The 14,045-nt window shown below is 40.4% G+C and overlaps 1 protein-coding gene across 3 annotated transcripts in view; it reads left to right on the forward strand.

Annotated features, from left to right (window-relative positions):
• Positions 1–952: 952 nt before the first annotated feature.
• NOSTRIN (nitric oxide synthase trafficking) overlaps positions 953–14,045 on the forward strand; it is a 52,206-nt gene continuing 39,113 nt past the window's right edge. For 2 of the 3 annotated variants that reach the window (XM_019727368.2, XM_019727369.2), the window contains exons 1-2: positions 953–1,108; positions 10,254–10,339. In XM_019727368.2, the coding sequence (XP_019582927.2) occupies positions 1,082–1,108; positions 10,254–10,339 (113 nt within the window). In that variant the 5' untranslated portion in view covers positions 953–1,081. The remainder of the gene's footprint in view (positions 1,109–10,253; positions 10,340–14,045) is intronic. The other variant, XM_019727370.2, reaches the window with a different exon arrangement.

Here is a 14,045-nt window from a genome sequence, read left to right on the forward strand (position 1 = left end):
ATGGAGCTTGCCCAGGTGGGCAAGCTCTGAAGTCTCCCACTGGCTCTGCTGATGGAGCTCCTTTCGGACTAGGGGCTGGGCAAGGCTGCCCATGCCCAGCAAATGGCTGTCACCAGACAACAGGCCATTAGATGGAAATCTAAGGATTAATAACTGGGACCACAGGTGCAGAGAAAGCAATAAAAAACTAAGTTGCTGATAGATGATTGCTAGTTCTGTTTATCCTCTTGAGTGATTAAAAAAAAAATGTATGAGGGTGAACATAGAAAACTCCTTCTTAATTTTACAGCTTAGTCTCTTGGTCCTGTTGGGCTGGGAGTGAAAGTTGGGTTGAATTAGGTCCCACTGCCAAAGGTGGTTAATGTATGCCCTGCTCCCTGATAGCCTTTTTCTAGATGTTTTCCACTACAGCCATAGTTACATAAGTGGGTCCTAATTGTTTGGTACCTGGCTCTGGGGTGATTTAGGGCAGGGGAAATATTGACTTGGTGCATGAGCTTTAGATAACAGCTCTGGGGTGTGTGGGGGCTGGGCTCTGGGATTGGTTGGTTTTCACATCAAAAATGTGCTCACAAGTAAGTTGTCTGCTATCTCTAGGAACTAGCTGACTCTAGGAGGGCAGTCTCTCCCAGGACCGAAAGACCTCAATGTGCTTAAGCATCATACAATAAACAAACAAAAACCCGTGATTCATACAGAATGCTGAAAGAACGTACATCCCTCCATATCAGCCTTGAAAGTATCCAAATTATCAGGACACTTCATAGCTTCTGGGCTTTATCTCAAGGCTGGGTGGTTTGGAACTCAGTTTTCTGCCCTGTAACTATTGACAGAAATCAGTCTCACCGTCTCACACCAGCTTTCTGGACCTGGAGCAGTTCTTTGCTTTTTCAGGAAATAAACGGGATGAAAGTCCAGGGCTGGGACTTCCTCCTCAGGGTGTTTGACAAGGACTGACGTATTCTAGGCCCTTTAAGTCCAGGAAGTGCAGGACACACCCAACCTTGATGACAGTGTCCTGAGAGCTGAATGCCGAATGCTGGAGCATAGGTGAGAGGACAGAAGCAAAACACGTTTCAGCATGAGGGACCCACTCACAAACTGTTCGGTGAGTAGCTCAGTGTGGTTTGCGTCTTTGTATGTGAGAAGGCAGCTGAGGAATAGGTTTATATATTAATGTATTTTAACTTAAGAAATTTGAGGCACTCAGAAACCAAACATGTTTAGATATTGGCTGTGAGACAAAAGTCTGCGGTTTTTCTTTGGTTCAATTTAAAACAGAATCCTTTCTAGTAAATGATGACAGGTCATTGTCATCTTTTATTCTCAAATTCTTAAAAATTTTGAGTGGGTATAGCATCATATTTGCATGCAGATGGTGGCTGTTTGGAAAAAATTCTTAATACATGTTCTGATGGTGCCAACATCATGGACAGAGTAGATACATAAATGCAGAATGTCTGCAGCCAATGTTGGGCACCGAGAATGAAGTTAGGATGGAAGGTTTTTGCATATTTTCCCATATCATTTAGAGTCAAGAATTGCTAAATCCTTTGGGGGAAGAACAGACTCCCCATGTTGTCTGGCCTGTGGTGGTTCTCAGACAGGTTTACCAACATGTTTCTTTCAGTCCTGGGAGCGTTACCAAAAATAGAAAATGGGTCAGGTCCAAAGATTTGTGAGGTTCTTAGTAGCAATAGTAGAGATGTAATTTAGGAAATGAGGAACAATTAAAATAAAAGGGAGGGAGACATATTTACTTTGGAAATAAAGTAATCAAAGACTATCAGTGTGTAATAAATGGTACCAAGAAGCTAAAATTGGTGACAGCAAATGCAAGGATCTTTCAAGTATTTAATTAAAAAAAAAATCTGTAGAAAAGCAGATAAATAGGGACAGCAATAAAGCCATAAAGGAAAAGTTCAATGGATGCAGAAAGCATAGACTTAAGAGAAAACAGACCTATAACTGCTATTCCACAAACTGAGTTCAAGAATCTGGGGCAGCCAGATGGCTCAGTGGGTTAGAGTGTGAGCTCTGAACAACAGGGCTGCCGGTTCGATTCCCACATGGGCCAGTGAGCTGCACCCTTCACAACTAGATTGAAGACAACGAGCCGCAACTGAGCTTCTGGAGGAGCACCTGGATGGCTCAGTTGGTTAGAGCACAAGCTCTCAACAAGGTGCCAGTTCAATTCCCACATAGGATGGTGGGCTGTGCCCCCTGCAACTAAGATTGAAAACGGCAACTGGACTTGGAGCTGAGCTGTGCCCTCCACAACTAGATTGAAGGACAATGACTTGGAGCTAATGGGCCCTGGAGAAACACACTGTTCCCCAATATTCCCCAATTAAAAAAAAAAAAAAAGATTAAAAAAAAGAAATTCTATTTCATTGAAAAAATCAGATGAGCTAAATGAGGTGAAGTCATAATGGCTAGTAATATTAGTAATATTAATAATGACAACATCATATAGCAGGCTTTGCCTACTTTCACTTTTTAAATACTAAAAAATTAAGTGTCTAGTGTAAAAAAATAAATTCCAACAATATGGCTGCATATAGATTTTAAGCAAGAAACTCACACCTCTTTAATTTCGTCCAGCCCAATCTTCTCTCCATTGACAAGCACAGACAGTTATTTTTTTTTTTTGAAGTCTTTATCGTTTATTTATTTGCTGTTTGTTTGTTTGATTTGGGGTTTTTTGGTCACTCCTTGCATTTACTCCCTTCTAACATGTGAACTCCTTTTCTTTCTCACCACTGATACTTTGAGCATGATTTTGCACAGGTGTAATTGAGTGGGATAGAGACAGGATCAGTGGAAGCAAAAAGGTGGCACCAACAGTCACCAAAGAAGAAAGTCAGGACTAAGGCAAGAGTGAGATAGAAGAGAGGAAAACTTAAGCTCAATTAAGTTTTCAAAAAATGAACAGCTATCCTTCTCCAAAGCTGCCTTCAGATCAGGAACTGGGAGAAACGTTTCCTTTTGAGCAGCCCCAAGACAACCTGTTACCCTATCTCTGTGTCACTTTAATGCTCCCTCCCTGACTTGCTGAAGAGTTCTTTTCCCTGTGTCGAACCATTGCTCCAAGGACGCCTACTCTTGTCCACAACCTTGAAGGTCATCTCTATGGCTCCAGAGCCACCAAAGTTATCCTGGGAGTTAAGAAGAGGCAGATATCCCATCAGCCAGGGTTTCTAAGTCCTCTAAAGTCACAGAACCTTTATTTACTTGCAATTGTTTCATCTTCATCAAGTATTCCACTTGATTTCCTGGTGTAGTCCTAGCTTGTGCTTGGGGAACATGCTGTGTGGAGATGAGGCTGCACTTTGGGAACAAAATAAAACAAGGGAAAGGGTGGCAAACAAATGCTTCATGAAATACTTTGGTAGTCTTATAAAAGGACCCAAAACTTTAACCACTTGCAAAATGTCCGATTCCAAGAGTCCCTCAGGTTACACAGAACACAGTTGATTCATAAAGCCTTAGCTTAGCTACAGTTCTTAATCTAGTCTCCCCCGGTGGATCCAAGCATGAAAATCAGTGGGTTGCATGAATTTCAATGAGAAAAAACATGACCTCTTTATTTGTACTAGTTTCTAACTGAAATTTCGAATTTCCTTCAATTTTGAATATAAGCAACAACCAATACCACTGTAGTGTCTGTGACTTGGTAACCAACAAAATCACACGTATTTTTATATAACATTAAAGTTGTTTGCAGATATCTAGAAATATTGTTCACACTCAATGTGACTTAGAAATTTGGGTAATTCTTAAGACTTGTTATTTTGTATGTTAATTAAAAAGGACACATAATATCATGCTTTAAAGTGTTTTTATAAATATATATCAATATTATTAGTTTCCTTTGTAATTCTGTTATTTTATACTTTTGAAAATATTCTGAGTAAAATCAATTTCGCTAGAGTGCCAAAGGCGCCCGTGATACAAAAATATTTAAAAATCTCTTTCTCTGGTCATGCTCCAGTGGGCAACAGGCTGAGAGCTGGGCCAGCCTACCTCAAAGAGCCAGGTCAGTTGTTGCTAACCAAATTATTAGTCACCAGGGTAACACAAAGATTGGCTAAATGTTGTGTAGGGCTTTTAACTAATCTTGAGAGTACCAGAACTTGCTTGAAGGAGATTTTTTAAAGTTCTGTTTTTCAAAAGGAAAAGAATTGGCACTGAGATTTGATGTCTTAATGCCTGTGAGCTTAGCCTCTAAACTGAAACATAGTGCCAAATCCATGGGCAAAGAGACAGACAGGATCAAATTATCTACAAATGAAATAATCTAATCATTAAAAAAAAAGTAGCATCTTGCTAGGAAACAATACCACAGAATCAAGGACAAATAATAAGCTGGAACCAAGTTTTTGCTTTTACTCACTCCTACCGTATGCAGGTAGGGATCTGTTAAAGCAGGCCTTTGGGGCTCATACAATCAACCTTTTCCCGTAACTTCATCAGCTGGTGAAAGAGTACTAGGCTTTGGGGCTACTCCTCCAACCTGGTTCAGATGCCAACCTGAGCTTCCCATCTTTTTGGCTCAGTGTTGGTCACACGAAGCACTAATATAAAAGATGCTGGTACAATGCTCCATGGTTCCTGAGGGATTCTGCTACACGGCAGAGATAAGGAGGCGGGTTGGGTCTGGCATGGACGTCCTGTGGCCCACCGCATCCCCAGCGTGCTTCAGTGAGATGTGTGACATGCCATTCCACATTTCCTGGACCTCTGTTTCTTCATTTGTAAAGTAAAAGGAGAGGATAAAGTAGACTGTGTTCTTTAATGTTCTATATCTCATAATCTATGACAGCCTGTCATGGAGATTCCAAACATTACACAGATGCCTAATAAGCACGAGAAATCCCTTAGTCAGAGGAGCAACACTTTGAAATATTATCTCACATGAAATCAATTGCACAGGGCCTGGCATCCAGCATTCTCATACTCGCACTGAGAATAAAAATGGATTTTCCTGGAATATTTGAATTTAGTCATTCAAATCATGGAAAATCAGAAAGACCAGCTAGGCCAAGGTTCATATAGTGCATTTTATATTGTTTATAAACCATCTGTTTAATCATTTCATGTACAAATTATCTAGATTACTAAGTTGGTTTTCTTTTTTTTTTTTTTTTTTTGTTTTTTTATAATGACAATATTTTTACAACAGAATTTGCTTACAAGCACTGGGCAGAAACATTTTCCTAATGGCTGAATGGTAAACATCTCTGGATACCTGTTGTCTATGTGAAGGAATTTTTAGGGGCTCAGAAAGATCCCAAATATTCCACCACCAGCCTAACATCCCTTTATCAGGGAAAAAAAATCCATAGTGTTTTTTCCTAGTAATTACTGACCCCTGGGAGGAGCAACATGCTGATATAAATTCATATGCAGATGTAAGATCAATAATAGTTTCTTTCCTGGAATGAATATTTGGTAGGGGGTGGGGTATTCTAACGCTCACTGGTGGAAAAAAATACCAACATTTTACCTTCCACGTGGCATTGATCAGAGCACACCTTCTTGTGTTGTTAATGACCTTTGGCAGCCATCTTGTACTGCTCTTAACAATTAAAGGTAACTATCACTCTGAGTAAAATTGCTTTAATTATACTGATTAGCCATTTATAATATTTTTATTTCTGATGGATTCTCTAATTTATTTGATCACCTGACATTTCTAATCACAGTTCTGTCCCTAACTAATGAGGTTCTCTGCAGCTCTTTGAGCCTCAGCTGTGAAATAAGGGGATTGGACTTCAGTGGTTTCCAAACTGTGCTCCATGGAATCCCTTCAGAGGCCTCTCCGGTGCATAAGAGTGAGCTGGGAAGGGAGGTAGGATAGGAGAAGGAGAGTCAAAGCCAAGGTGTGGGGACAGAGCCAGGAGAGCAGTTCCCAGGCTCTCGGCCTCACGCGGAAATTTGCTGGCTCTGGTAGTAGATGGCCATCGGCTGTGACTAGTTGGCCATCAGCTGTTACCTGTTAGCCATTAGCCACTGATATAACTGCCATGGCTACGCTAGCAAGGAGGATTGCAGTTAGCAAGTGAGGTTGGTTGGCAGACAAGTGGACGGCAGGTTGCAGATCGTGTGACTCCTGCTTCCTGTGTCTCCAACCCAGCCGCCAGGGAGAATATAGTGGTATGACTCCCCTATCTGTGGCTCCCTGGGTCTTCCTTTTTGGCCTCACCATATCCTGCGTTCTTGTGCGGGTAGTGGGAGCTGAGACCCTGCATGACACAAGGTCAAGAGATTTTGTTCCCTCAAAGCAGATATCTTCCAAGGTTTTCTGATTACACCCCCCCTCCCCCCACACACACATGCTGGACAAGATGGTCCTGGTTCTACTTTGATATTTATGGAAGTCTGCTTTTCACAGCTTTTGTCTTCAATTCTGAGTAGCCGGTACATGATGAAAGGCACGGAATCGTTGTTTCCAAAGAAGGAGTTATGCTGAAATAATGGAAGTATTCTTTGCAACTCCTTTATTGATTGATGCCACCTTTACCTGAGTGTGGATCAGGGTTTGTCAGGGTGTTTCCTGTAAAGATTCTCCCCATGGCTGTCATAAGCAGAACATCCTGCTCTTATCTGATCACTAAATTAACAATGTGATATATTGAAGAGCTTCCTCGCTGGTGTGTATCTGAGCACACTGGAGTTTGGGGAATGGGTGTATCTAAGACACGACTCCCCTCAGCCCTCATATTGGTAGGGTGTGGCTGGGGGACAGAGCTCATTGGCCAGTTCCCTCTGTTTGGAACCATTTTGTCCATTTATCACACTGTCCCAGGACAAATATTTTGTAGATGTGCCACGATGTGAAAAAAGATAGAAAATACTAGTCTATTAAATAACAGGAAATCATCTTCCAAAATCTAAAACTGGCAGCTTCAGGGTCAATTGAAGCCATAAGATTCGTTTTGTTTGAGAAACCTCTTTTTTTTAAAAACTTGAATGTGAATGCCTTCAGGAAAGACAGACACTCTCCCCTTTACCACAGGCTCTCCTACTCCCCCCTAAAGACAACTGAGTTTTAAATCACTGGTTTATAAACTTGCAGGGCTGTCTGGCCTCCGAAAACTAGTCCTTTAGAGATAGGATTTTAAAATGTGTCTTGAAGAGTTCTAATGGCTTGATAAGTTTGGGAAACGCAGCAGCACCTGTAGCCCAGCTCGTAGAAAATATCTCACCTGGTTCTGTTCATTGTCACTTTGGTTAGAGGCAAGGTTTCCCCTGCAGGCCCCTATCCTCACATGTGGTATCTGAGGCCTCCTAGTCCGGCCCCAGGACTGTAGGATGCAGACTGTCCTCGGGTGATGGTTAGCTGGTGAGGGCCGTCCCTGGAATAGCTCATCTCAGAGTCCCTTCCCTCTCTCTTAGTTCTCCCTTTGTTCTTCAGATGGGAGGTTTTTCTCACTCCTCCAAATGCTCCTAGTCCCTCCAAGTCCATCTGTGCTTTGTCTTACACCCAGCCCTAGCCCTGGCCTTGCCATGTTGGAGACCAGAAAAACTCATTCATTCTGCAAGCATGTGTCTAAATCCTTCTTTCTTGCACATGGCCCCTGGTAATTTGGAAATCTTTGTTTCTGCTTTGCTGTGGGCTGAAGAGAGAAGCAGATAGGACATTACATAAAAAATACCCAGCTTAGTACTGTGACATATTTCTAAATAAAACAAATAAGAAAGCTCCGGGACCTATAAAGAAAATCATAAAATTTAATTGAACATAAAATAAGATTTGAACAAATGAAAAGACTTACTATGTCCTTGGATGGAAGCTCTAAACGCCAAAAAGTCAATTTTCCCTGAATTATATATATATGCAATGTAATTCCAATTAGAATTCCAACAGGAATTTTTTTTTAAAAATGTAATTAGATATGTTCATGTGGAAGAATAAATGTCCAAGCATAGCCAAAGAAATTATGAAAAGGAAAAAGTAATTGTCTAAAGAGAGAGCAGAAGCAAAGTTTTAATATCTCTATACTTTAGATAGTGGGTACATAATGTGTGTCATTACTTTCTGTATCATTATTTTATGAAATATAAAAATGTTTCATAATTTAAAATAAAAACTTAAAAGACTGTATATGAGTTAGAATTATATTAGGCTGCATATTTTAAGAACCTGAAATGAGTGGTTCAAAAACAACCCTATCATTGTAATTCTCTTGCACATAAGTCCAAAAGTGGAGAGTTCAGAGCTTGTGTTGTGGCCTCCAGGGCCATCAGGGACCCAGGCTCTTTTTCTCTTTCTGCTCTATGATCTTAGCTCATGGAATGCACCGTCAAGACCCCCTTCTGGCATCAGCATCATTTCTAAGTCCAAGTGTCAGGAAAGAGGAGGCAGAGACCTTCATTGAAACCCCACACACAAGTGTTGCCCATACCTTCTTGGAAAATATTAGTCACATGGTTATATGTCAGGGTGAGAGAGGCTGAGAAATGACTTCACAAGGAGCATGTGTCCTCATAAACACTTATTCTTTTTTTCTTCTCATGATACTTAGGTGTGTTTTGTGGGATATTATTTGGTGCTATGGGTAGAAAATACAAGGCTTGGAGGAATTTAGTGAAAACATTTAGTTAACAGAGGAATAAACAAAAAAGCTAAACAATTTAAAAATTGTTCCCTATTGTACCTGTAAGGGAAGAAAGGAATCCTTATGGTATCATATGATTCATAAATGACAAGTCATTTTTATGGAAATAAAAACAAGAAAACCTGGCTGCCAAATAGTGATTTTGCTCTCCTGACTCTCAGAGGAGAATCATTTCTTCATGACAGAGCCCACATCTGGACTATAGCACAGGGTTGTCTTATTTGCTCTGCAGAGAGTTTTACAATTTGTGAATGGTTTGCTCCAATGTTTTTAAAATCACCTTTCCGATGCCAGTCCTTACTTCTGCCTTGTTGAACAAACTGGAAGCTCTGGCCATCCTGGGCCACAGTCCATGGTGCAGAGCAGTTGTGGCAGCTGCCTCTGCCGCTCACTGTCCACACCCTGCTCCTGGCTCGTTCAGGTGTCTTCCTTCTTATACAGAGCTTTGCTCCCTGACCGCTGTCCTTGTGGCCCAGGCAGTGTCAATGAAACTATTTGCTAGGACTGCGTACCTACTACACCCTGCCATGGCTTCTGTGTTAAGTTTTAGCTGCCTTCCTCCTCTGTGGCCCTATGTCCTCTATTCTCGTATATGAACGTGCCTGTTGCGTAATAGGCACTCAGCAATTGTGAGTTTCCTTCCCCTTTCCCTTCTCAACATGGTGCCCAACTGCCTGCTGGAGACGACTGAGGGCTAGAAGGGGCTGGCTCGTTGTATGAGCAGAGTCACAGCACGGCACTCAATCTCCACAAAATTTTCATCCTCTTGGGTAAAATCTCATTTTGAAAAATGCAATTGGCTGTCCTATTTTCCAGATATGATAAACTATGAGCGAATGTAGAGAGAAACTATGAGAGAGTGTATTTGAGACTGTTCTGTTGCCTAAACCACCTACTCTGTGTCAAAAAAGAGAGAGAATCAGCTGACATTCATCCTCTCCATTTGGGCATTTAAAAACCTATTGCCATCAATGTCTACCTTTCCAAGTAAAATTTTCAGGATGACATGGTGGAGTTCTAAATCAAATGACAAAAGCTTTCTATTAGAATTCTGGTGTCTGCAGGCTAAATTCAAAGTTTTATTTATAAATTTGTAAAGGTTTGGTTCAATCAAAATGTTCAGCTCATTAGAACATTCTTATTTCTAGAGTTAAATGAGATTTAGAGGGGACTAGGACAAATTTTATTAACAAGTTAATTCAGTTACATTTTTATTACCTCAGCCAAGAAACACTTTAATGGTTCACGGTTTGTTATGAGGCCTGGGAATATTATTTGGGAATTTGTGGGGGAGACACAAAATGATTACTCTTGATTACTCTTAACCTTCCTGGGAACAGTAGGAGTGACAGGAAGCCAGAATCCCGGTACACCCGACCAATGAATTGTTTGCATTTGGCTTAGGGGAGAAACAGATAGAGAGGCTTTATTTTTGAAAAGTTCTCCAGGATCTTTCATATCCAGGCAGCAGAGACTTCATCTTTATTTTAAGAACTCATCCAAAGGTGTACGTCCCATAGCTGCATGATCATTTACAATGACAGTCATCATTACAGCAGTATTCTGAATTTACGACACTTCTGTCTTTGGAAGTGTTCATAAGCCTTCTGTGCATCTTTTCTCTTGCAGTACAATCAAGTGTACAAGAACCTAAAGGAGTTTTCTCAAAATGGAGAGAATTTCTGCAAGCAGGTCACATCCATTCTTCAGCAAAGGTACAAAATGTGTGTTTGCAATAAGCAGTTCGTTTTTAGTTGCAGCCAGTGATATGGCTGGAAGAGTGATTACAAGCTGTCCTACTTTCCAGAATGCAGTGTTATATTTTGGTACTTAAGAGATGGGTTTGAAGAGTGATTCTTCTCTCTTGCACACTTATCATTGGGTACCATAAAAATCAGGAAACAGCAGGAAGTAATTCTGCTTGGAAAGGTTCAAAGTCTCTTCTTTTTCTTCCGACTGAGTTTATCACCCCCCTCCTGGGGCCCGCCATTTTCCCCCAAAGTATTTGCCATTGTTGTACTTCTCACACTGATGGCAACTATTAGTGATTTATCTGTCTCCCCTACGAGGACAGGCTAAGTTCTTAGAGCCTGGCCTTTTGACTTCTACAGCAAATATCTGATGAATGATTGAATGGATGAAAGAAAAGTCACCATTTTCAGTATCATCTTTTCTTAATACCAGATGTGGTCATGTGTAAATCTGTTCACGATGCTGAAATGAGCATATTTAACTCACTCAGTCAAAAAGTTAACAAAAATTTCTGCTTAAAATTAGAGAACCCAAAGACTGAATTTGGCCATGAAGGATCTTTAGGCCATTTCCCTACGTTTAGATAGCTCTGTAATAAATAACTCTAAGGAGACTTTCAAAAGGGATTGTTTATTCTTTTAAGGTAACCCATTTCAAATTTATAATATTGCATGTATGCAATAAGAACAAAGACACATAGGCCGATTGCATCCTGCATTAGTAGGTCAAGAACAAAGGAGAACACTGGCTTTCTTAGGACCACTGAAAGAACCAAGGGAAGATATAGGAGAGCTCACCCAGGCTTTTATAAAGAGAATAACCAAGTTTGTTAAATAAAGTCAAGAACAAAAACATTTCAGAATAAGAAGTTACTTCTATCTTAATAGCCCAGTTGCTTTGATTTTATGAAAGGAACAGGGAGGACTGTTCTGGGAGAAAATTTCTTCTATAAGAAAGTATTTTTACCAGTCTCAAAGGAAATTATTTAAAATAAGACCAATTGACTATGACACAGATTCAAACCACTACCCAGATTAGAAAGCATCTCCCTCTTGCATATCAGGAAGAATCTGTGCACATTATTAGTCATCTGGGTCTTGATTGTTTGGTGCCCCTGTGTTCAAAATTAGTGTCCAGTAGAGAGCTGTAAAGTCAGAAGACAGGTGATAAATAAGGCCTGGCAAACAGACTCACCAATGAACTGAATAAATTTGGGGGAGTCACTGCTCCCAAACTGCCTTGTCCAGGTCACTGTTCACCTCCACCTGCCACAGATATGTCTACTTTCCATACAGAAAGAATTTTCTTTCTTACCTGTGTCTCTCTTGAAGTTGCTTCCTAAGGCTTCCATCTGTCCCCAGACCTATTCATGCGCAAAACCCTCCACCCACATGTTCCAAAGAGGCAAACAAGCTCCAATGAAGGAGAAACTCTGGGGTAGCTAAAGATATCTCCCTTCATGGTTTTACCTCCTTGTGGAGCAGAATTTAGAATTTGAAAATCTAAAGAATACTTCTGGGTTGGAAAATTATGTGCACATCTGTGGGATAAAAACTGCATAGCACAAATACGAAAAGGGGAGCTAGTGTTTTACCTAGACCAAGAAACGTATACTAGATATTAGGTCGTGTATGCAATAGATGATTTCCTGAACATATTGTAAAGCTTACCTTGTACAACTAAGTCATTTCCCCTTAATCAAGATGTCATTTTTGAGTTGCTTTATATTCATTCCTGATAAGTGTGCACTTGGCAATGTCTCCTCACGCTTGAGCTTTAAGTTTTCCTCCCTTTGCTCCGCAGTTTGATCTTGTTAACTAAAGGATGCTTGTCCATACTGAGTCGGTATTTTCAGAGAACTATTTTGTGAGGGACACAAATTCTCTATTAATCTATTAATATGTGGCACATTGTGGGTTGTTAGATGATATTCCTACATGTCAGCTGGCAAGGATAGAGGCTACTTCACTTGCCAGGGTTAGGTCCTTTCTTTCCCCCCTCCGAGTGACCTCTTCCTACAGTATTTGAACTGAGTTGACATAATAACCATATCAAAAGGATGAATGGTCACGACACAGCTGGTATTACACATGCCTTTATTTTCCCCATTCTGTGGATTCAGTAATTCTTTCCCTAAACATACAAAAGATAAAAAGCTATTTCTCACCAGCTATCCAGACATGAGTGTGCTGGGCTTATTTTCCTCATAAATGGGCTTATTACATCTGAATCAATGATACCTGTCCCTTGTATAAGAAAATACCTGGAAAGCCAGTACTCTTTAAAAGAAACTATGCTGTCACCTAGAGTATAGACAAATAAAGCGGTACTCTTGGAAAACATATAGGAGGCATTTCTACTGAGGGTTATGACATATAAAATCACAAAGGCAAATCCAGTGGCTAGCATGATGAAAGATACACTGAGGGAGCATATAGGGCTTTTTTGAATTAAGAGTACCTGCCACATAAAATCCATCCAGCAAAAACTTGTAGATTGAATGAATGCATAAATAAATGGAAGATGGTTGAGTTTATTTTCTTACGATTACACCTACATTATTAGAACGAAGTCTTTACTGTCCTTGGAATGTGGCTCTGCTCAAGAGTTCCGTATTAGCATGTAGCTACAAGACACAGCAGCACAAGCTGCGAGCTCAGAGACTGTTTCATTTCCAAGCTCAGCTGCCTGCTTTTATTTGTCCTAATCTGTGGTGAGAGAAACGTGCAGTTCTTATCGAAACATCATTTTTCCTGGAAATTCTGCCATTCTTGGTCATGCTTAGCTTCTTTTATCCAATTAGTTGCTTCAGTTTCCTTTATTAGAGCAGCAGCTCAGATTTAGCCTAAGACACACACCATCTCCTAAGATGCCTAACGCCAAAGGCATGAGGTTCACTTTAACACAATTACAAATCAGATATTAAAAGACAAAGGTACATTCCCAGAAACTATGAGTATTCGGTTCTCTGCTCCCTCATAGCTAATGTTTAAACAGGCTTTGATGGAAAATCAATTGTTCCTCTGTAAGGAAACTTAAGATCAGGTTTTCAAATGGCAAGTACCACTGCTCTGGACACTAAAAAAAAGAAGAAAAGAACAAAGAAAAAAGTGTAGGTGGTCATTGTTCTATCCATGATCCATTGCAGATTCTGTCAACAAAGGAATAAATTATTGAAATGAAATATGTGATAAATCCTCACTTTTTCTACTCTTCCCATAGCCTGGGTGATCTTAACTACCACAGCTGCTGCTCTGTTTTGCATATTGATGACTCCCACATGTATATTACTAGGCAATATATCTTATCTGTACTTCAAACCATATTTCCACCTGAGTGCCCCGTGGAACCACAAAGCCACCCTATCCCAAACAGAGTTTATCGGCTTTTACCCAAAGTTGGTACTCCTGGATTTTTTACCATAATGACTGGGACCACTACCCACCCAATCAAGCCCAGTACCTGGGAGCCACCCATAGAGATTTCTTCTATCTCAATTCATGTCCAAGTCATCATATTTTCTCTCTTCTAAGCACCTCTTATACCTATAGCTTTCTTTTCATTTTATAGCCTCTACCATTGTTCTGGCAAACATCTCTTAAACCATTTTTCTGTGGAGGGGTCCTGTCTTGCAGCTTTGCCATTTGTACACTGCACAGAAGCACCTGG

Source organism: Rhinolophus sinicus, linkage group LG01 (genome assembly GCF_036562045.2).
Source record: "Rhinolophus sinicus isolate RSC01 linkage group LG01, ASM3656204v1, whole genome shotgun sequence".
Taxonomy (NCBI): domain Eukaryota; kingdom Metazoa; phylum Chordata; class Mammalia; order Chiroptera; family Rhinolophidae; genus Rhinolophus; species Rhinolophus sinicus.